General features: G+C 48.0%; 1 protein-coding gene across 5 annotated transcripts in view; it reads right to left on the reverse strand.

The window, feature by feature from the left end:
• Window positions 1–5,351: 5,351 nt before the first annotated feature.
• MAST3 (microtubule associated serine/threonine kinase 3) overlaps window positions 5,352–23,630 on the reverse strand; it is an 85,240-nt gene continuing 66,961 nt past the window's right edge. For all 5 annotated transcript variants that reach the window (XM_072601667.1, XM_072601664.1, XM_072601663.1 and 2 more), the window contains 8 exons: window positions 21,084–21,232; window positions 19,657–19,901; window positions 18,996–19,199; window positions 17,631–17,857; window positions 15,230–15,352; window positions 14,678–14,814; window positions 10,791–10,972; window positions 5,352–6,753 (listed from right to left, as the gene is read on the reverse strand). In XM_072601667.1, the coding sequence (XP_072457768.1) occupies window positions 5,606–6,753; window positions 10,791–10,972; window positions 14,678–14,814; window positions 15,230–15,352; window positions 17,631–17,857; window positions 18,996–19,199; window positions 19,657–19,901; window positions 21,084–21,232 (2,415 nt within the window). In that variant the 3' untranslated portion in view covers window positions 5,352–5,605. The remainder of the gene's footprint in view (window positions 6,754–10,790; window positions 10,973–14,677; window positions 14,815–15,229; window positions 15,353–17,630; window positions 17,858–18,995; window positions 19,200–19,656; window positions 19,902–21,083; window positions 21,233–23,630) is intronic.

Here is a 23,630-nt window from a genome sequence, read left to right on the forward strand (position 1 = left end):
GGAAAGTCCCTGCAAAGTCAAAGTTCCTTCATCATAAACTTTTTTTTTTGAGGCTTGGTCTCTCACTCCCAGGACTGATCCCACTGTTTATCAGAGGGGTTCCAACCTTCTGTTTCCAATCTGAGCCAGTTTACCCCTTGGGCAGGCCCGGTGGCCCCTTACTCCCAGGGGCTTCCCCAAATTGATGACTGGCTTAGCCCGCTGAAGCTCAGAATCCTGAGCTTCGCCAGTAGCAGCAATCACAGATAGGGGACACCACTCTTGGTTTTGTCATACACTAGTACTACAGATGGTCCTGAAGCCTCTAACATGTGCACCCACATTTTTTGTCTTACAGATGGACATCTCGCCCCAATCCAAGCCCAGTATTGCTGGATAATGGACTTCCCTCCTTTCTCTACTGCTTTCAGTTTTGTCTGGCCTCGGAAAAGAGGTGTGAGCCTTGTCAGCACGGTTAAGGGGCCAGGAAGGCCAGACCTGACTTTGCAACTGGCTGCCAAGATGAGACCTTGGGCAAGCCTCCAGTAAAATGGATCCACTGGACTATAAGCTCCTTTTCAGAATCTTTGAGCTAAGGTCCTCAGTCTTAACTGGAACCCCCCTACAGTAACACACAGAAGGGGTCTCCTTGTCTCTGTCGGAAGACTTCTCAGGAGAGGGAACACATCAACACCTTCAGCTCAAAGAATCCTTCTAAAGATTCCTCCCAGCCCTGACCTCTTTGCCAGTTTTAACATTCTATGTGTATTCTAAGGTCCTTCCAGATCTGCCATTCTGTAATTCAAAAAAGTTTACATCAGATGGCATGATATTGGAAAAGAGACCCTAAGGGGGCTCTCTCTGGTGAGAGGGGAAAGAAATACTCATTATCAAATACCTACCACGTGCAAGGCACTGCACTAACCACTTTACAAACATTGCATTTGATCCTCACAACTTTCGAGGTAGGTGCTGTTATTGTCCCCATTTTATAGATAAGAGAAGTGAGGCAAACAGAAGTGAGGTAACTTGCCTGGAGTCACACAGCTAGTAAGTGTTTGAGGTGGGATTTGAACTCAAGTCCTCCCAGTCCTTTATCCACTGGGCCACCCAGCTGCCTCCGATAGGAAGAAGGTACCAACTTCAGCAGGATATTACTTAAACGAGGGGGTTCTTAAACTATCATCATGTAGTTTTTTGATAGCTACAGATCAACCTAAGTTTCATTTTAATCCTGCATATTTTGTTTTAGGCATTTAAAAATATGATTCTTGTAAAGGGGTGTCAGGACACACACAAGAGGTTAAGAATTGCCGAGCTAATCCAGCCCCTTCATATTACAGGGGTGGAAATTTAAAGCCCGTGGAAAGAAAGTGACTGGCCAAAGGTCCCATGGTAAGGTGGGCACAGAACTGGTTCTGGAGCAGTTCTTAACCTGGGGTCCACAGATACCCCCCCACCCCAAGGAGTCTGTGCATAGATATCAGGGGGTCTGCAAACAAAATGACATCTTTATTTTCATTAACTTTTAATGGAAACTTGGCATTTCCTTCATTTTTTTTTTGTGTGGGGGGGAATGAGACAATTGGGGTTAAATGACTTACCCAGGGTCACAGAGCTAGTGTCTGAGGCCAGATTTGAACTCAGGTCCTCCTGATTCCAGGGCCAGTGTTCTATCCACTGTGCTACCTAGCTGCCCCATTTCTTTCAATTATTTGAAAACATAATTCTGAGAAGGGAACTATATTGGTTTCATCAGACCACTGAAGGGATTCAAGTACAAAAAAAGTAGGAAGAAGCCATGGCCTGAAGCCGAGGCCTCCTGACCTAATACTCTGTGTTCTCTGCTGACATCAGCTGCATCATGAGATCGATGACCGCCTTTTAGGCTTGACCCTGACCCACTTCCGAGTCTCTTAATGGGTGTTTAATAAATGATTTAATAAACCACGGCTGAGTGGACTCGTGACCTTGTGCAGAGTCCATCAGGAAAGCTCTCTCTGGGTCACTGGGATTTTTCTTTTATTAAACACCTACTACATGCCAGGCACTAGGCTAGCTTCTAGAAGAGGGAATGGCAATGGGGGATTGGTGGGGGTGGCGATGATTTATAGGAATCAAAATCCAAGGAGGGATCATGACCTCAGATGGATACACACAAATGGTAAAAATATGGGAAATAAGAAGAGGATAAAATAGGGATGATCATTCAGGGAAGCAAGGTCATATCACTGAGACTGAGCCTGGGCTATATCAAGTGGGCTCTTCTAGCCACTGGGAAAACCTTTGATCAGGGCTGGTAAAGCCTGAAGGTAGCCTTCTGACCATCCAAAGACTGAAGGTTCCCTACCCCTGCCTCTATAAGCCCGAGGGCTGGAGTGTGGTTTAAGGACTCGATTGGGAAAGCATAGACTTGCCTCCAGCACCTTGCGAAACTGTCTACTAAGGACCACAGGGGAAACCCCCATTGATGCTTAACATCTTGGGAAATCAAATGTCAAATTGGAAGGGAGAAAGAAAACTTTGCTCCATCTATTCCCCTGGTGTTGAGAAAACAGACAGGAAATGACATTATTTTAAAGCATCATCTGAATACAGATAATTAAAGAGGGCAGAATGCAAATCCTCAAGCTCAAACAGGGGCCAAGGGTAAAGGAATTGAAAAAGATGTTAAAATATATTTGGGAAATTTACACATCGTTACCCCTTACCCTCCCCCCCCAATTTTTTTTTTCTGAACAATCCTATTCCAGAAAACCAAAGCTTGCCATTCAACAACCTTTTCCTTTGGACTATGGGGAGGGGAGGCAACTCCCAGCTTGGGACCATGAGCTCATACAAAAGCCTGAGTTTACTTCAGCAGAATGGAAGCACCCAGTAAAGTGGGCAGGGACTGGTCTCACTGTACATGGGCTTAGGGGTACAGCAAGGGCTTAATAAATGCCTGTGGTTCGAGTAAGTAAAGATGCATCTCTTAACCTTAATAGCATCAACATCTACTTCCCAACGCTCCCTTTGAAACTGAGAGGTTTAAACTGGTGGGGCCAAGGAAGGGATGTCCTCCATATTCCCCCAATGAGCTGACTCAGTATGAACCTTCACTCGATGCTTCCTGGTGTAGCAGTGACCCTGGGGTCTGTAGGTCCTAACAGGCTGAAAAGGCTCTGTGTATTAGCGTCCACTCTTGGATCTGTTGTCACTTTAAGGCTGGCCATAAAATGACTCATTTTTTCAGCCACGACAGACTGTCTACTAAGAGGGGTTGTTACCGACGTTGATGGAGGGGCTACCTGCACAGAGGATCACTGGCCGATGGATTTAGAACTGAAAGGATCTTAGAGTGCTGCAATAAGCCCACTCCTCTCATTCCTCAGATGAGGAAACTGAAGTCACAAAGCCAATTAAGGGCCCTTGACTTTTTCCCTACCATCCTATGCTCCCAAGTCAATTAGATCTGTCAAGGAATTTCAGACCTTTTAGGCCCTGCAAATAAGTCTCAAACAGTTTAAAAACAACAACCCAGAGAGTTAATCCATAATCTTAACATCCTGCAGGGTGGAAATTCCATCTGTTTTCAGCTGAGGTTCATACAGCCTGCTCCCCACTATCGTGAGGCAGGTTTGACTCCCTAGAAGGAAGATGAATGGATAAGGAGCTAGTCTTCTGTCTGTCCCCGGGATGATGGGGAAAAGCCCAGCTCAGGAACTCAGTCTCATACAGGCCAAGCTACAGAAAGAGAAGCCTTCTCTGGTGATGGAAATCTCTACTGTCACCCTTCAGAGTAGGCCAGACTGAATTTCACAAGGAGTCAAGGTTTTCCCTTGCTGTTCCCATGGGCATCGCTGCCCCACCTCATTCCAGCCTTTAAAATACCTCTCTAGTTCAAACGATGGGTTAGGGAAAATGTCAATAGAGGTATGCTAGGTGAACTAAAGAGGACAATGACTGGGATCTCTAAATTAAAAACGTGCTAAGTTACAGGACTGTGCTCATTCTCAGACATTCCCATACCTAATTCCATTTTTCTCTACAAGGAGATAGTGGAAGTTCAGACACTTGAGACACAAGGTTAAAACCAGTGATTGAGACCAGAGACAAGGAGCAGAAGCCCTATGTCCCAAAGGAAGAAAATGCTGATGAAGGGAGTTTGCAGGGGTGATAGGGAGAAAAACAGTGCAGGGGAACTCTCAGCTGGCTTCTGGTAGCAATGGGGCAGTGCTCCCAGGGCTGGGAGGCAAGGTTCTAGTCAGGTTCTAGGCCCAGCTCTGCCACTATGTGGTCTCAGGTAAGTTACATCACCTCTAATATTCTCAGCTCTCAGTTCTGTCATCATGGGTTCTAAGGGTCCTTTCAGTTCTCACATCTTGTGTTCTAAGGGCCCTCCCAGCTCTGACATTACTCAGTGACTTTAAAACTGTCCAGGAAAATCCCTCCTCAATCCTGACATCCCATGAGAACTTGTGTTTTCTCAGAAGGTATCCCCAGAGGCTCAAATCCAGGGCTCTCCCAAAGTGCTGGTTTATGTAAACATGCAGGGTTGTCTGGGTGGTAGGGTGGAGAGGAAGAAAATCCTTCCAGCCCTAACTTTTCCTTCTTTGAGGTCACCGGGCATGGAGAAGGGGCCTGCAGCTAGTCTGTGACAAACATTTAAGGGAAGTTCTGCCATTTCTGCTCTGCATGTGGATGGGACTGGGGGTGAGGGGGGTGGGCATCTCACCAAAGGAAAAAACTGGGCTTCTGGTTTTGTTTTGGGGGGGCATTTGTTCTATTGCATCTGAATCACACAGCCCAATCCAGACACCTTCGACTACATAGAACTTCTGTCCACCCTTGAGCAGGGCCAGGGAACTGACTTTAGCAGAAAGAGCCCTCTCCCCCTCCTGCCCAGGGGATGGTGGAAGGGAGACAGCAGGGCAGTGTCCAGCCCTTCCCCAGCTCTGTCACAGCCAGATCCGGAGCCCCACAAGCCCTGGCTGAAGCCCTGGGCACTGGGACAACGCTACTGTTTGAGGCAAGAATTAAAAACTAACCCCCCCCCCCCACTCCCACCCCAAAAGAATAGAAAAACCCTGGACAGGAGCACTCCAGAAGGTTGTGTTCCTCACTCTGGGTGAGGAAGCAGCAGCCCCAGGTCAAGGTGCCTTCACGGAAGCTCTGTGCTCAAGTCTCATCTTAGCTTATAAAAGTAATAAATTAATCATAGGGATCTGCCTCCGTGGCTATTTACAAAAGTGCCCGGCCGGCTGAGGAAAGGCCTTCTCTCACCCACAGCACCTGCACGCTACAAAAATAAGGAGACTTCTTTCCAGTTCGTAGAAAAAAAACTTGTGGTGGTGATTCCTGTTTAAGTCCGTGGCTTCCTTGTACTGGGTCTGGTGTTTTGTGATTTTTATTTTTTTTCCCAAATGGGCACATCCCAAAGGCTTGCTCTTCCTGAGGATCGAGGCTTTTGGAAAGTGGCGAGTTTCCTTTCTCCCGCACCCTGTCACAAGGACGCATGCATCAACTTGACTCAGATCTGAGAGGCAGATGCAGAGTGGGTGGGATGGGCAGGGGTGGGGGGTCCTCGCCGGGGCACTCAGCCCCGATGGGACAGTCCTGTGACTTCCCACCTTGGGTGTGGCTTCTAGCGCCGGTCCCCGTCCCTCTTCTTTGTTAGACCCGCTGCATCTCTCAGACTTGCCCTGCGAGCTCGAGGGTCAGGTCCTGCCCGCTCCTGGCCTCCCGAGAGCTGAAGGATGGGCAGGGACTTGGCAGCCTGCAGGGACCCCCGTAGGGCTCGGCCCACCCTGGGGGGCTGCTGCCCCGAGCTCAAGTCCCGGAGGTCTCTGCTGTTCCTCCGCTGGGATGAGAGACTCTTGTACTCAACCGCCTTGGTCCCATCCATCTGCTCAGTGTAGACTTTGGCCAGCAGCTGGAGGGGAGGATAAGAGCCCTGACACTCCCACTCTGCAGAGCCTGGCTCATGCACCTCGCCTTCCGAGCCCTGTACAGCAATCTGGGGGACGGGTGGGGGCTTCTGCTCACGCGCCCCTGGCCTCGGCCCCCTTGGCTCTGCCTGGCCCTCCTGCCTGCAGGAGCCCTCATCCCCCAGGCCCGTGGACTCGGCTTCATCAAAGCTCACCTCCTGGACGGCCTCTTGCTTTTTGAACGAGTCTCGGCGCTCTGACAGGTTCAGGCGCCGCATGACCACCACCTCTTGGTCCCGTTCATGGCGGTCTCCAGTCCAGTCTCTCCCTCGGCTTGCTGTGCCCGTGTAGTTAGCCCGGCCGTGGTCTCCTGAACCACCATTACCAGCCCCTGCAAAGGCCTGGAGGGATGTCTCATCGAGGCCATCTTCATCTCCTGCTGGCATTTCCAGGGTGAGCTTACGGCCCCCCAGTGGCTTCTTCTCCACCAAGGAAGGGGTAATTTTGTCAGCTGACTGCCCTCGTTTCAGGAGAGGAGATCGAGGGGTTTCGGCACTCCGCGGCCGCGATGTCTGCCTGGTGATCATTGGAGGGGACAAGGTCTTACCCTGGAAGGCATACAGGTTTTTGGGGTAACCTGGTAAAGGAGATGGAGACCTCTGTGGTGACGGGGGCTGGGGTCCTGGGGAGGGAGTACAAGCCAGCGGGGATGGAGGGATACTGCTCGTTGACTTCCGGCGACCAACTTTATATCGTGGGGCCCCCAGCTTGGACGCCAGCCCATGCAGGGAGCTAGGCCGGATGTGGCCTGCTGGGGAGGTGGGAGTGCTGGAGGACGGTGAAGTGCTCTGTGGAGATGCTGTGTCTGAAAAATGAGAAACACCAACAGTGGGAACCCAAGCCAAGACCCAACCAGAACCACCCGGGCCACAATGTCATGGCAGCAACCCAGAGTAACTTCTGATGAGCCCCCTCCTATCCCCTCCAGGTAAGCCACACTGGAGCCTAGGGACCCTTTCACCCGAGGTAAGGCTTCCTAAACAATACAACTGGTATTCTGGAGAGTCTGGACTGCCTCCCCAAGCAAACCTTCCTCCTCCTCCTCCTCCTCCTCATGCCTTGTCCCTGAGGAACCCAAGCTGCGCGCTGGGCAATATGGGAGGGTTCAAACTTCTGGAGGGCAGGCTGCCTGTACGCGGTGCTTTTGTCACCAAGCCACAAGCACGAGCAGGAGCAATGGCAAGGTTTGTGGATGAAGTAAGAAACATCATCAGGGAGGAAGGATTTCCACTCTGTGCCAGGTACTGTGCTAAGTGCTTGTCAACTATTCTCTTTTAATCTTCACAACATCCCTCTGGGAGTGAGGTGCTTTTCTTACCCCCATTTTACAGATGAGGCTGATAGAGGTGAAGGGACCTGCCCAGGGTCACCCAGCTAGTAAGTGCCTTGGGGGCTGGATTTGAACTCAGGGGTTCCTGACTTCTAGTCTGGCATTCACTCTATCCACTGCACCACCAGCCTGGTTCTAGGGAGGTTCTAAGTTAGGATCATGGATTTAGAGCTAGCTATGACCTGAGAGGCAATCTAGACCTCGAGGCCCCTGATCTAGTCTGCCCCCTGAGGCCTAGGAAGCTAAGGAGAACCCAGAAATGGTCAGTGGCTGCCCAGTACCTGCCTGCGATTGAAAGTGCTTTGTCCTCTGGGCTGGGCTGACGCTTTTGGATTCACTGCCCCAAGAATCCCCTGGATGCACTCTAGGTGAGGCATGCGTGGCTCCACAGGAGCTCAGATGCTCCCTGTGCTTGGAATGCACTCCCTCTCCAGCCCTAGCCTTCCACAGTTGTCATCATCATCACTAACGCTTACATAGCATTAACGTTCATAGTTTACAAAATTTGTAAAAGAAAACCCAAAAAAGCAAGTCTGGCAAAAAGAGGTGGTGTGATGGTCTCCATTTCACAGTTGAGGAAACCAAGGCTGAAGGGTACTCTTAGCTAGAAAGTGTCTGGGCAGCATTAGAACTTGAGTCTTTTTGACTCAAAGTCCAAAGCTCTGACCACCACACCTTCAAGACACTTTCCCAGATTGTCCCTTGTGGCTTGTTCTCTCCTCAAAACAACACCCTGATAATTCTCTGTCCTACATATTATATCCCACAGTAGAACGGAATCTCCTTGAGATTAGGGTTTATTTTTCATTCTGTTGCTGTACCTCCAGCAACTCGTCCAGAGCATGGTGCATGGTAAATGCTCACTGGACAAGGGTGTGAAGGAGGAGAGGCAGGCATTGAAGCCACCATCACCCTGTCCACCTCTAGGCTGCCTCCAATGTCTGCCCTGGGTTTTGGGGTGTGAAGGACAGGCCATGATTAGCAGCGGTTGGCACACAGTAGGTACACAAGAACTGAGTATTGATTGACTGACTGATAGGAACTGGAGGGGAGTTTAAGACACAAAAGAGGCCATACACTGACACTCTTGGTGGGGAGGTTAATGGATAAACACAGAAGGAAGCATCAAGATACGAGAAGATGGGGGCAAGCGGTCTGTGAACAGTGGCCAACAGGATTTGTCAAAGTTGGTCCAGAAACAAAGTCTGCCCTAAATAAATCCCAGATAAGGATCCACAGTGCAAAAATGTGTACCACAGCTCTTTTTATGGTAGCAAAGAAAGATAAAGTAAGGGGGTGCCCTCAATCCAGGGATGGCTCAACAAATAATGGCAAACGAAAAGAAACAAATACTATTATGCTTTTAGAAATGAAGAAAACGACATTTTCAGAGAAATAGATGCAAAGTGACCGTGCAAAGTCAGGAAAACGATTTACCTGACAACAATGCTGTAAAAACAAACAATTCTGACCCAGGAAATAAGGAGCCAGGCCTCCAGAGGACCAGTGATGGAGAGTGCAGCCCTACATGGTAGACTCAGGGGGCAGAATGAGACCCCCACTTTTGGACATGGTCCACATGGGAATGTCTTTTGTTTGACTAGACATATTGGTGACAAAGGTTTTGTTTTCTTCCTTTTTCTCTTTTTTTTCAATGGGGGAAAAAGAGAAGGGAGAAATGATAAATGCTTGCCAATTGATAAAAAATCCAAAGGCTAATTCAAATGGGTATGCAATGAAAACCAGAATTCCAGAAGTGAAATAGATGATCTCGCAGGTAAGCACTTGGCAATCCATGGCAGTAAGTGTGCTACCCCAAAATGGAGGGTGCCACTTGCCTGCCAGCTTGCTTATTACTCCTACAGGAGGAGTTATGATTGCTTGTGAGAGGCACCAGGTTGTAGTGGGCGGGTGGGGGTGTCAGCCTTGGAGTCATGAAGACCCAGCTTCTGGTTCTCCTTCTGACATACGCAGATTATATGACTATGAGGAAAGGAGTCCCTCCGACTGTCCCATATCAGTGAATTCCAGGGTTGGCCACCCCGTCACAAACAGATGTCTATGCAACTTATGCTCATGGATGGTATGAAGGTCGTCTGCTGTGGTCTACTGTTGGCCTGTAGGCTTTTGCCTAGCTATGGCATGGACAAAATCTCTGAATCTTTCCGCAAAAAGGCACTGGAGATGAGGCCAATGTGGAAGGCCCCATCCAGCTATCTTGTGGTTTTCTAGCTTCTATGGATTCAGGTATTGCCAGAATTATCACTGGAAGAACAAGAAAGGGTCAGTCAAGCCTGCTTGTTTCTACCCTGGTCAGACAACATCTAGAGATGGTCACATTGTGTGCTGGGTGCCACATTTTAGGAAGAACATTGAAAATGTGTAAAGTCTTGAAAAATCGGAGGTAGATGATGAGGGAGGAGGTTTGGATGGTACCACATAACCGTCAATTAAAAGAATTACGGAATTAGGGGTTGGGGGAGGAGGAAATGATAAATTACCTTTTTAAAAACTATGCTAAAGTTGACCAAAGAGTTGGTCAAGTAGCATCTGTTTGGCACCTACAGTGTGCCCAGTATCATGTTAAGCACTGAGGACTCAAAGAAAGGAAAAAGAAAGGGGCAGGGGCAGTGTTTTCCTCTCATGGAATCCAATCTCCAAGTAAAGGCAGGCAAATCACTTGTTGGTCATGTTGTGGGGAAGATTCTTATGTGGGTCTGGGTTGGACAAGGGCAGAGGTTCTTAACTCTTTTTGTTTCATGAGCCCCTTGGGTCAGCTTGGTGAGGCCTAGGAACTGACTCTCAGAATAAGGTTTTGAAATAATGGAAGGAAATTAGGATTAGGGGAATTTCACTTACAGCTTCAGTGAAAATAAATTTGTCAACTTTATCTCCATCCCCTGCTCATCTCTGCCTCTTCCCAGGCTTTCTTCGAGTCCCAGTGAAAATCTCTTTCTCCAGGAAGCCTTTCGATCCCTCTTAATTCAGCACTTTCCCTCTGTGGGTTATTTCCAGTTTCTCCTGTACAAAGCTTGCTTGTACATAGTGTTTTGCATTCTGTCATTAGGTTGTAAGCTCTCTAAAGACAGGACCTGTTGTTTTCATTTTTTCCTATCTTCAGTGCTTAGCATAGAGCCTAACTCATAGTAGGTACTTGATAAATGCTTATACAGAAGATATTAAATTCCATACTGGCACATAGGAGAATCCAATCTATGTCAAGAGACCCATGCAAATGAGTCTAAAAGAAAAAGGCAGAACCAACCAAGGCACTCAGGAAGGCAAGCATCGTTAGAGCCCAGAAGCATGCTGGTAGTAAGAGCTAACCACCCACCTCAATCTGGAGTTTTCTACAAAGGTTTTCACACTAAGAGAACACATTGATTAAACTGGCAAATAAACAGAGAGAGAAGAAGAGGTGGCCCCAAATACTAGGTGGGTCCAAAGTCCAGTGAGTATCCTTCCCTCCTTCCCAGCTACCACCAGGGAGACAGGAGATAACTGCTTGGTACCTGGTGGGGCATCAGGAGCAGGGCTTCGGCAGGGGGTGGCTGGTCCGGGAGACAGACTGTGGGTAGGAGAGCCAGGAAGGCTCTCACTGGAAGACAGGGAGTGGTGGAGTCCAGAAGAGAAACTTCGACTTGTATGTAGCATCGTCGACTGCTTGGAGATCTTTTTAAAGAGAGACTTCCTCCTTCAAAGGCAGAGAATAAACAACACGTCCACATTAGGGAGTAAGAAAAAAGCCCCAGCTCAAACTGCCCTTGGAGTAGACATAGGGAAAGCCAGAATATGGAAGACCATCCCACTTCTTCTCTGGGCCTCAGTTTCCTCATTTGTAAAATAATGGGATTTCGAAGGTTCTTAAACTTTTGTTGTGACATGGGTCCCTCTGGAAGTCTGAGGAAGCCCAGGAAAGGATGGATCAGTTCTTAGAGTGACTTTAAAGGCATAAATTTAAATCCATAGGATTATAAAGGAAACCAAAGGGTAGTGAAAACAAAGACATAATTTTTTTCCATCTTAACATCTCTAAAAAACCCCCAAACAAGAGAGTCTCTAAGCCCCAACGTTCTATATGGTTTGTACTAAGTGCATTTTGACCTGGCATTGTGTTCTAAGTTAAAAGGTCCCTTCTAGACCCAACAGTCTTCATGTTCTAAGGGTCTTTTTAGCTCTAACATTTTGCATTTTCAGGTTCTTCCTAGGTCTGATGTTCTGTCTTCTAATAACCCTCCTAGCTCTGCCATTCTGGGTTCTAAGGGCTCTCCCAGCTCTGCCATTCTGGGTTCTAAGGGTTCTCCTAGCCCTGACACTCTGAGTTCAAAGGGTCTTCCCAGCTCTGACACTCGGAGGGCCTGTCCCTGGCACTCCAAGTTCTCAGGCCTATTTCTGAATGTATCACTTTATATTATGATAGGGCAAATCTCTGAATGTAAATTACTTTAAATGACATCACCCCTTGTTTGAATTGTTGAAAAAAAAATGTTTTTCTGTGTGATTATGCAACAAGTTCCAAGGCAGGCGGCTATCAATGTTCAGAGGTGGTAAAAGGATTCTAGGTGACATTCTGGGGGATGCCCAGGCACAGCTGTCTCCTCTGGAGGAGGCTAAATTCTCAGCAGCCTTGGACAGTGCAGGGTCATCCCAGACAGCCTGGTGACGGTACCATAAATGGCCCGGCTGGGTTAGCCAGCAGTGCCTGGGGAATCGGGGCCCCTGCCCTGCTCCAAACTTCTGCCAGAGATTTATTTTGAGCAAGACTCATAGCTTTAAAACCACAGATTCCTCATTTCTTTTTAGAGCTTATGAAATCATTCCCCTTGTTCCTCCCAACACACTCTTCGTTCTGAGAAACCCCATAAGGAAGTCTTTTGCACGGAAAATAAAGCTGGCAAGGAGGGAGGGAGGCAGACTGGGCTGGATTACTCTGCAAGGTCCCTTCTAGGCATTTCTGTGTGAAAATAGAAGGACACGCAGGCAGTTTAGAGCAAGAGATCTTAACTTGGGGTCCACGGACAATGGACAGATTTCAGGTGAATGTGCAAACACCTTTATTGTCACCAGGCTCTCACTCAAATGGGGCATTTCCTTCAATCATTAAGAAACCTTATTCTGAGGAAGGGGTCGTTTGCAGGCTACCCCGGACTGACTGCCACAGTGGCCCCAGACCCAACACAGGGGAAGAAGCCCTAGTCTGGAGGGTGCCGTCATGGAAAGCACCAGCAGTGGAGTGGGAGTCAGGGGAGAGCTGCTTTGAGTCCTACCTCCCACACTCACAGGCAAACCATCTGCCATCTCAGAGCCTCAGTTTCCTCATCTGAATATCTACCATTTCTATAGCACTTTTATAGCACTTTAAAAATACGATTTCATTTGATCCTCACAACAGGCCTGGGAGAGGTGGGTGCTGGAATTATTCCCATTTTACAGATGAGGAAACCAAAGCTGACAGAGGTGAAGTGACTTGTCCAAGATCATGGAGCTAGTAAGCTTCTGAGGGTGGATTTGAACTATGGTCTTCCTGACACCAGGCCTGGTGCTGTGTGCGCTTTGGCTCCCCCTAGTGGCCTGGTATAACAAGCAATACCTGAAGATGACATAAGGTACGAAGTTTGTTGTTCAAATGTCTCAGTGGTGTTCAGCTCTCTGTGACCCTCTCTAGGGTTTTCTTGGCAAAGACCCTGGAGCGGTTTGCCATTTCCTTCTCCAGTTCATTTTACCAATGAGAAAACTGAGGCAAACAAGGTTAAGTGATTTGCCCAGGGTTACATAACTAGTAAGTGTCTGAGGTCACATCCGAACTCAGGCCTTCCTGCATCACTTAGTTGCCCACAGGCCAACATGCCTAGTTCCTTAAGTTGAGTCACACAGGGAAAGGTCTTGGGACCCCTTGCCTTCCTGAGACTTGGCCACTAGAAGGGGCCACAGAACATGTACAAGCTAGAAAACATCTTAGAAATCTTGCCTCCCCCCCTCCCCCTGATTTTTTTTTACAGTTGGGGAAACTGAGGCCCAAACAGGTGAAGTGACTTCCCCCAAGATCCAGGAAGTCAAGGGCCTTCTCTGGGCCTTCAAGTCTCCAGCTCCAAACCATTATAAACCCTGCTCAGACCTAAGGATGGAGCTGATACCTTGAGAGATGCTGGAAGGACCTACAATAAGATAAGCAGAACAGAGCATTGGAAGATTTGAAAAGAACTTTGCATATTTTATCTCGTTTGATCCTCATAACAACCACGAGGTATCACTCCCTTTTTACAGAGAAAACTGAGGCTGACTTGGTCAGGACGACACAGTTAACGTCTGAGGTAGAACTTGAACTCAGGTCTGCCCAACTCCAGGTTGTTTACTGTTTGCCCTTCATTCTGGAAGAGGGCATCACCAGGGACATGAGGCCATGACATGCAGGTGAATTGTGTTTAAGTGAGGCAGGGCTGTGCAAAGTCACCAGCCTCACTTTCTCCTCTGGAACCTTCTGGGTCCAGTGGCCAGATATGAATCAGGACAACTGGAGATGGCCCCAGATGCAGAGGGGGACCTTGGCTTTTTCAAGCTAAAGTCTTTAACAAGTGTTAGTTCGACCAAGACAGAGCCCAGTCAGTGATTAAGGCTTTATAAAAAATGAGGTAAAAAAATGGCTTCTTAAAAAAAAAATAGACCTGGGAGGGGAAGACCCTCAGGGTTTCTGGTGAAAACAGAAACTACAAATTATTTATACTCATTCTGAGCTAATCAGGCCTAAACAGTGACCACACAGGGCCTGATCTGGGACAAGAGTGATTTGGCTGGTCTTCAAGAAAAAAAAATGAAAACAAGAAAAAAGTTTCAGAGATTAAAATTCACATTCCCTTTGAGCAGAGCACCCATAGGCAGGTGTGTGATGTGGAGAGAGAAGAAAGAAAGAAGGGAAGGGAAGGGAAGAAAGGAAGGAAGGAAGACATCAGGGAGGTGATGCCATGACATGCAAGTGAACTGGATTGAAGTGAGGCAGGGCTGTGCAAAGTCACCAGCCTCACTTTCTCCTCTGGAGCCATCTGGGTCCAGTGGCCAGATTTAGATCAGGATGACTGGAGAGGGCCCTGGCTGCAGTCTAAAGCTAAAGGCTTTGACAGGTCTCAGTTAATGTGCTAAGCACTGAGCAGATACAGGAAGACAAAAAAACAAAGGATCAAAAAATAGGCCATGCCTTCAAGGAGCTCCCAGTCTAATGGGACAGATCACATACAATCATCTATGTGCCAACAAGACATAGACAGGATAAACGAGAGAGAATCCCAGAAGGGCAGGAACTGGAAAGAGCTTGGAGACGGTGGGGATTTCTGATGGGACTCCAAGTCCAGTGCTCTCTTCCCTGGGCCGCCCACATACCTCTGTTCTGCCCTAGCTTAGCACGCACCTGTCCTGACTCTCCCGCTTCCTGCTCTTCTTGCTCCGGCGGGCCATCCGGCCTTTGTTGCTGTGTTTCCGGGCCGGCCCAACCTTGATGGAGGTGTTCTCCAGGGCGGTGGTTCTAAGCGAGATTTTGTTGTTGCTCTGTAGAACAGATAACGAGGCTGAAGCAAGGATGATGGGCAGCTCCTGACTGGCATCCAGGGCCCCACTCCCACCTTCCATCATCCGCATCCCTCTCCACCCACCTCCCACTCTGGTCCTGCTCTCTCTCCATGCCTTTGCTCATGAGATGACCTTCCTGGCACAGAATTCTTCCCCTTCCCATCTTTTAATATCCCTCCACAGCTTTTTGTGAGGCTGCTATTTCTAGGCCTCCCTTCCCGGGCTCCTCATCCCGATGTGAAAGTGATCTTGCCTTCCCCCATTTCTCCAGGTGCTCTGCCTCCACCTGTCCGTGGCACTCCTCTCACTCGCTACTTTATGTGCCTAGCTCTGCCCCCATTTGATCCCAAGTGCCCTTGGTCTTGGACTTCATGGGTGTGAGGATGGTGGGTACCTTCAGCAGCAGCTCTACAACATCCATGTGAACCAGTCCAAGCACCGACTCTCCATTGATGTGCGTGATGAGGTCTCCCGCCCGCAGTCCAGCTTCGTGAGCAGGGCTGCCCTCCTCCACACTCTGAAGGAAAGAGGAGCTGTTAGTAAGTCAAAGCAAGACTTCTATGGGAAGGAGGGGAGGATGCCTGCAGGAACACTGCCTTACCCAGAAAAATACAGATGAAAGGGGCTGGAGACTCAGCCCAGTGAGAGTTCTTTTGCCTCTAACTGCCCGGGGACTGGCCCCTGCCTTCTACACAGGCATGTAGCAAATGCTAACTGAACTGAATTAAACTGAGACCTGCTGGGGCTCCAGTTCTGATGGCCACCATCTTAACCTCAGAGCCTTCTCTGAGATCATTTCCATCCACTCTGTGTAGATCTTGTTTGTACACAGCTGTGTACACGTTGTCTCTTCCATTAGGTGAGGAGCGCCCTGATTGCAAAGCTTGATTTTGCCTTTCTTTCTTTGTACCCTCTGGTGCTGAGCACAGTGCCTGGCACACGGTGCTTGATACTAAATTCTCTTCAGAATCTTGACAAATTATTTCCTTTCTCAGGCCTCAGTTATCCTAACTGTGATGATCAAAAAGTCTGAGACATAGTCTCTGGGTAATTTAATTATTTTATTAATAAGGCCAACAGGTTATTAATAAAAGGATGGTCATCTGGTCATCTCTCTTAGACCAAAGACCCCTAATGGCAGTGGGACCACAGTTTATATGCCCTTCAAAGAGGAGCTGTTCCTGAGGGAAGCCTATTCAACTGTGGTTAACCAAATGGGAGATGAGCTATGTTGGGGTACATGACTTAGGTCACTCAAATCTTGGTCAAAGAGACATCCTGATAATAGGGAGAATCAATATACCCATTAGCCTAAAACTTAGAATTTCTTTTACTGTCTGACTTGGCCTCGGTAAATCTTTAAGAGATATTTCCCACACTGGTTGGTTTCTGGATGAAGCAGAAAAGGGGAAAAACTTTGGTCCTAATTCAATAATTAATTATTAAAAATAAGACAGAAATAGTCATTTCTCACACAGCTGTAAAATGAGGCTGGACTAGATCCAGACCTGAGGACCAGAGGTCCGTGAACTTGGAAAATTATGCCTTTATTTTCACTAGCTTTTGGTTTTCTATGTAAGCTTACCTATTTTGTATTAGACATTTAAACACATGATTCTGAGAACGGTCCATAGGCTTCACCAGACTGACTGCCTCAGGTTAGGAACTCCTGGCCTGTATGGTCCTTAAAGCCCCTTTCCATCTAACCATTCTAGGTCCTTCTACCTCTGACATTCTACATTCTAAGGTCAATGCAAGCCCTCACATTTCATGTTCTATGTTATTTCCAAGCTTGACATTCATTCTCTGTCATTCGGGGTAGGCTCTAATTGGGGCATACATGACATATGCAGTATAGACAAAACTTCTCTTGAACATGTGAAATGAGTATACAAGGCAATGAACTGGTTTTCTCAAGTGTAGCTCGTGAGTGGTAAAGGCTATTACCAGAGAGAGGTTTTAGGCACATCGTGGAAAGTAACTATGGTCCGGTGGACACAGTCCGCAATCAGGAGTCAGGGGACAAGGGTTCTGGAACTCAAGACAGGAGACGGTGGAGACAAGGTGGTATACCAACTGGAGCTAAGATTCTTCCCAGGTACTGATGACGCAGTAAACATTTATTAAGCACCTACTACGTCCCAGGCCCTATGGTTACTTCCAATTTATCTTGGATTTAGTTTGTACTTCATTGCTTGCAGGACATCTCTCCCATTAGATTTTGAGCTCCCTGAGGACAGGCAGGGACAGTCTTTCACCTTTCTTTCCCAGGCACAGTGCTTGGCACATAGTAGGCACTTAATATATGTATTGTTTTACTGTCATATCTGACTCTCTGGGCCCCCATTTGGTGTTTTCTTGGCAGAGATACTGGAGTGGTTTGCCATTTCCTTTTCCAGCTGGTTTTACAGATGAGGAAACTGAGGCAAACAGGGTTAAGTAAGACTTGCTCAGGGTCATACAGCTAGTAAGTGTCTGAGGCTGAATTTGAACTCAGGAAGGTAAGTGTTCCTTATTCTAGGTCCCACCCTCTATCTACTGCACCAACAAGCTGCAGAGAAAGTTACCTGACTAGGAATCAAACTGTGGCCTATGAAAGTGCCAAATTCTCATCACTAGACCAGCAGGGAAATAAATAATAAACGTTTAGTGACTCCCAGCTCTGACCTTCAGTGTTCTAGGGGGCCTTCTATCCCTGATCACATTCTGTGTTCTAAGGGCCCCCCATCTCTCACACTCTACATTTTAATCTCCCCTCCTACATCACCCATCCCACCCAGCTTCTCTGGACTCACCCAGACCACGTGGTGCACTGTATAGACATCACTGTCACCCATATAGACACGGATGGCCCTCAGGCTGAAGCCAAACTTCTTGCCAGAGCTGTGGATGATGATGGGTGGCCGCAGGTTGGTGATGCCAATGGAGGAGTCTCGGCTCGGGGAGGAGTCCCGGGAGGAGGGATTGGAGGAGAGGGAATGGGGGGAGATGGGACTCATGAGGGCGCCACCACTATAGTCATCTGTGGAGATTCAATTCAACAAGCCTGCGTTAATCGCCAGTCCCAGACCCCACGCAGAGACATGAGGACAGAACAGGCCCTGCCCTGGAGGAGAGCACATTCTACTTCAGGAAAATACCATACAGATCTATTACCATAAACAGATGGAAGCAGGGAAAGGAAGAGGGAGTGATTCTGCCCTTTACAGTTTGGGAACACGCGTGTCTTCTCATTTATGACTCATCCATGAGCCTTGAATGCCATTTCCGGAGTGGAACGTTAGGCAACCATAACGCCTTGGCTGGAAGGCCAAGGCTCTGGCTCCCAGCCTGGGCACCAACTCACTCTGTGACCTTGGGAACAAGTGACTTAAGTCTTCCTGGGCCCCAGGGTCCTCCTCTGTAAAATGGGGATGAGTCACTTCCCCTCTCAGGGACTCCTGACTCAACTGTAAAAGGAGGGGTCTGGATCAGATCATCCCTGAGTTCTTTCTTCCCAGCTCTGAATGCTTTGATTTCATAGAACCACAGAATTTTGGGGACCTTGAAAACTGGGGAAACTGAGCCCAACCCTCCTCCCAGAAGAACCTTGGCTATGACCTCTCTGGCCAGGGGGCCTACCCACGGGTGGAATACCCCCAATAAGGGGCAGCTCACTACCTCCAGCATAGTCTGTTCCACTTGGGGATGGCTTGTATTGTTAGGAATATTTCCTGACATCAAACCTATGAATTTTCTCTCTTAGCAACTTCTACCCATAGAGAGTATAGGTAGAATGGCCCTCAGAGGCCAAGGAGACCAATCTATTTCTTTACATTAGACTAGTAAACTCCTTGAAGGCAGGCGCTTTGCCTCTTTGTGGGTCCCCAATGCCTGACACACAGTCGGCACTAACTGTTCATCGATTGATTCTTTAAGTCACAAATTCCTGCTCTGCCTCCCTCCACAGGGACTGAATGAGACCAGTGCTAAGCTGAGCTCTGTAAACAGCAAGGCACTGTAGAAAGGTCAGCTGGGGCCAAGACTCCTTGGAAGGTCCCCTCTGGAGCCCTGAGAACTGCCCTGCTGTGATGCAGTCAGACAGGAGTCCGGGTGCTACATGGAGGAAGGTGGGGTGGGACAGGATGGTGGAGAAGAGGGATGTAGGGGCTCAGTGCTACCTGAAGTGATGACGAGGGAGAGGGCTGAGACTGAGGCCGATTTGGGCACCCGGCCCCTGCTGGGGGATGTCTTCTGCTTCTCAGGTGTTTCTTTCTGGCCGCCAAGGCGCCGGCTCACCCCACCTTCCAGGCCCCGAGGTGTGGAGTTCTTTGCCCCAGTGCTATTGCTCCGTAATCGGACATGGCTGAGGTTTGAACTATCGGCTATATGAACGGCAACAGGGAGAGACCATTGGCATAAGTGGACCCTTGCACCACAACAGCCTAGGACACCTGAGGGAGGCCCTGCGGTCTACAAAGACCAAGACCTTTTTTCCAGCCCACACATGTAGTGGAGCGGACAGAAGGTGAGGCCTGGAGTCAGGAGTCCTGGGTTCAACTCCATCCTCTGACACTTGCTGACTGGGTGACCTCTCTGAGTCTCAACTTTCTCATCTATAAAATGGGAATGGGATGACATGCAGGACCTAGGCCTCCGTGGGCTGTAAAGAAGCCCCAAGAGCCACTGTGTGGAAGTGGGAAATGTGTGTGTATTCTTCAGACAGCAGTGATCCTCCCCCTCATCTCGGGGGAAGTAAGGAGAAGGGACAGAATGGAGGATTGCCCAGCCCAATCGGCCCACAATCCTGCATCCATTTTCCCAGCCCCCATCAGCATTCACCTGTGAGAGCAGATGCTTTGGCCATTTCTTTCACTGGCTCCTCAGGTTCCCCCAACACAAAAATTGGCCTCTCTGGTTTCGAAGGGCCCTGGTTAGAGCCTTCATCCTCGGAGGAGAAGGCGAACTTGGGCATGGGGTCCAGGCTGTAGGTGGTGCTCAGGGATGAGGGGCTCTGGCTCCGCTCAGGCTGGGAGGAGGAGGAGGAAGAGTGCCGCAGGGAGCCTGATGATGTCCAGGACCTCAGCCTGAAGGGAGAAAGGCATGGAGGGAGGGAGTGCGGAGGCAGTATCAGGGCCCAAATCCTTCTGAACCCTTATACTGGGAACCTTGCTATGGTTTGGGTCTCTATCAGGGCAGGATGGCCCCTTCTCTGCCAGTCTCTGCCAATCCCTACCTTCCCAGTCTTCCTACATTCTGCTCCTTGCTATGATCCAGTGACACTGGCCCCTCTCAATCCTGTCCCCTTTCAACTGCTGTCCTTGTGCCTGAACTGTGATCCCTCTTCACTCTCTGCCTCCTGGTTTCCCATGTACTACAGGAAGCTAGTTCTAAATTCTCCTGTGCCTTTCTTCTGCGGACCACTCCCCCTTTCTCCTGTCTATGTCTTGTTTCTACAGAGATGTTTTAGACTGCCCCCTTAGACTGCCTTTTGCCTTTCTCTGTACCCCTAGCATGGAGCACCATGCCTGGCACACAGTAGGTGCTTAATAACTGCTTGTTGATGTATCATCTGAGAGAATCACCTGAGTGCCACAGGGCCGGCCAACTCTCTGACTCTTACGTCAGGAGTTCATGACCTGAAGTCTGTAAACATGTCTCAAAATAAATGTTGCTAACTGTTATGTGCTTCCTCTGTAAACTGAGTACTTGATTTCAGGCACTTAGAAACACTATTCAGACAAGGGATCAGCCTGACTGCCAAAGGGGCCCAGGACAGAAAAAAGGTTAAGAATCCCTGACCTACATAAACAGGAATCCGCAATCACATTCTCTACAAGGGCACCCAGAACCTTCAGTGACGGGGAACTCACTACCTTCAGGGACAGGGTTCCATTTCTGAACAATTTTGATTATTATGTGCTTTTATAGGACCTTTTCCTCACAGCTACCTTATGAGCTTGGCAGTATCTAGATTACTGTCCCATTTTACAGGAGAAAATTGAGGCTCTGAGAGAGGAACTGACATTTTCAGAGAGTCAGCAGAAACCCCGCACTACCAGGTACTGGGTAAAATGCCAGTGGTGCCCTTCCACCTGCATGCCTCAGGAAAGGGCGGCAGAGGGAAGGACAACCAGAGAGCTGCTCCCCCGCCCCCGTCCTGCCTGTGCTGTGGCCCCCAGTGCCACACGTGGGCCGTGAAGAAGGCCAAGCCCAGAGGCAGCATGGGCAGGCCCTGTCTGTGCCTGTGCCCATCGGCTCCCACTCACCTGACTTCTGTGCTCAGAGGCCGGCTCTTCTCCTCCTCTCCTGACCCCCGATCCCACCTTTCCGATTTCTCTTCCTTGTCTTCACCGCAGCTTCTCTCAGAAAAGTTCAGGGCTGACTGAACAGCCAGGAACTCAGAGCTGCTATAAACCTTCAGGAAAGAGTGGAGGAAAGGCACGTTGGCCCACAAGGGGTATGGCACCCCACGTCCTTCTGGTGATGTTTCAACTGCTATTGATTCCCTTTTAGCATTCTTTTCTTTTTAAATTTTGAGTTCCAAATTCTGTCCCTCCTCCCCTCCCACCAACAAGGCAAGCAATGATTATCCATTACACGTGTGAAATCAGGCAAAACATATCTCCACATTAGCCAAACATGCCCTAATTCCTAATGAGAAACTCGACTCCCTTCTACGTCAAGAGATATAAGCACAGAAATGTCAGAGTAGACAGAAGCCCTGAGAAGTCTTATTGATGGAAAGAATGGGTTGTGCTTTGCCTGGAGAGGGAAGGCTCAGGGGAACATGGTGGCCATCTTCAAGGAGGCAAAGGGCTCTCCTTTGGAGGAGGAAGTGGCTTGTTCTGCTTGGCCCCAGGGAATAGGACCAGGAGCAGGGGGATGGGGGGTAGCTCGGAGAGCAAATTTAGTCTAGAAGTCAGGAAAACTTTTAAAAATCAGAGCTATCCAAAAAGGGCATGGACTTCCCTTTCCAAGAAATATGGAGGACTTCCCTTCCTTAGAAGTCATCAAGCATAAGCTAGATTGGCAGAGCTGGGACTGAGTAGGAAGGATTCCTTTTGAGTATGAGTTAAATTCAATGGATGTTTAGGTTCCTCCCAACTCTCAAATTCTGTGAATCTTTAATTCCAAGTGTCAGCGCTGGAAGGGTCTTTAGAACATAGGATGCACAACATGATTTATGTGGAAATATGTTTAATACGACTGTACATGTAGAGCCTATGTCAGTTTGCTTACTGTATTGGAGAGGGGGAAGGGGAGGGAGGAAGAAAATTTAGAACTCAAAATCTTATAAAAGTAAATGTTGAAAAGGAAAAATCGGGAGAGTTGGAACACTAATTCATTGTTGGTGGAGCTGTGAGCTGACCCAACCAATCTGGAGAGCAATTTGGAACTATGCCCAAAGGGCTACAAAAATGTGCATAACTCTTTGACCCAGTAATATCGCTTCTAGAACTGTATCCCAAAGAGATCATAAAAATGGGAAAGGGTCCCACATGTACAAAAATATTTATAGCAGCTCTCTTTGTGGTGGTGAAGAACTGGAAATCGAGGGGATGCCCAGCAACTGGGGAATGGCTGAATAACTTGTGGTATATGAATATAATGGAATACTATTGTGCTATAAGAAATGGTGAACAGGAAGACTTCAGAGAGGCCTGGAAGGACTTATATGAACTGATGCTGAGTGAAAGGAGCAGAACCAGGAGAACTTTGTACACAGCAACAACCACAGTGTGCAAGGAATTTTTCTGGTAAACTTAGCCCTTCACAGCAATGCAAGGACTTAAAACATTCCCAAAGGACTTGAGGCAAAATGCCATCCACATCCAGAGAAAGAACTATGGAACTGGAATACAGAATGAAGCAGAGTATTTTCTCTTGTGTTATGTTGTGGTTTTTCATATGGTTTCTCCCATTCAATTTAATTTTTCTATACAACATGTCTAATATGAAAATGTGTTTAATAAGAATGTATGTGTAGAACCCAGATAAGATTGCATGCCCTCTTGGAGAGGAAAGGAGGGGAAGAAAACCTATAACTTATGGAAGCAATTGCAGAAAACTGAAAACAAATTAATAAAAAAAAAAGAAAATGATAAAACAAAACAAAACAGATCAATTGTGGCTTTGATAAATGAGAAGCCAGATGGGAAGGGTCAGGTTTTGAGGCCAAGATGCCTCAGTAAGGACACATGTTTGGAAAGGACTTTTGGCTCACAGTTAAGAAATTTATGGAATTAGATTTAACAATATCAGTTTAGAATTAATTAAGACAGAAACCAAGGTCTACCCAAGAAGTTTTCTTTCCTTAATTTCCCTCTACTTGTTTATTTTCTGACTGATGACTAGGACAACCGACTATTAGGCTAAAATATTTTCAGAAGAATTTCCCATTTTCAGTGATGTGAGGACTTCTGATTTGGTCAATGTGGATGAGGGTTGCTCAAGCTCTCTATGACTAAGTCTAATAACTGAGAGAAAATTGCTGTGACTTAAAAGCATATCCATTTTCTAGTGCACATGGAGCCTGTCAGAGCTCTCCCAACAATTCTGAGAACATACGTCACTCTCCCTGCTACAATGAGGCAGCAAACGAGACTTTGGGGAGGAATATGAGCCTTGCTTTTGTAAATGAAACTAAACATGAAGTGATTTACCCTGATGAAGATTAACCCCGCAGTAGAGTTGAGAAAATGCATCTCTCCCCCTTCATGGCAGAGGTGGGGGGCCATGGGTGTGGAATACCCTATAAACTCACCAGACATGATCAATGTGTTGGGTAGTTTTGTCGAACTGTTTTCTCCCCA

Source organism: Notamacropus eugenii, chromosome 4, assembly GCF_028372415.1.
Source record: "Notamacropus eugenii isolate mMacEug1 chromosome 4, mMacEug1.pri_v2, whole genome shotgun sequence".
In the NCBI taxonomy this organism is placed as follows: Eukaryota; Metazoa; Chordata; class Mammalia; order Diprotodontia; family Macropodidae; genus Notamacropus; species Notamacropus eugenii.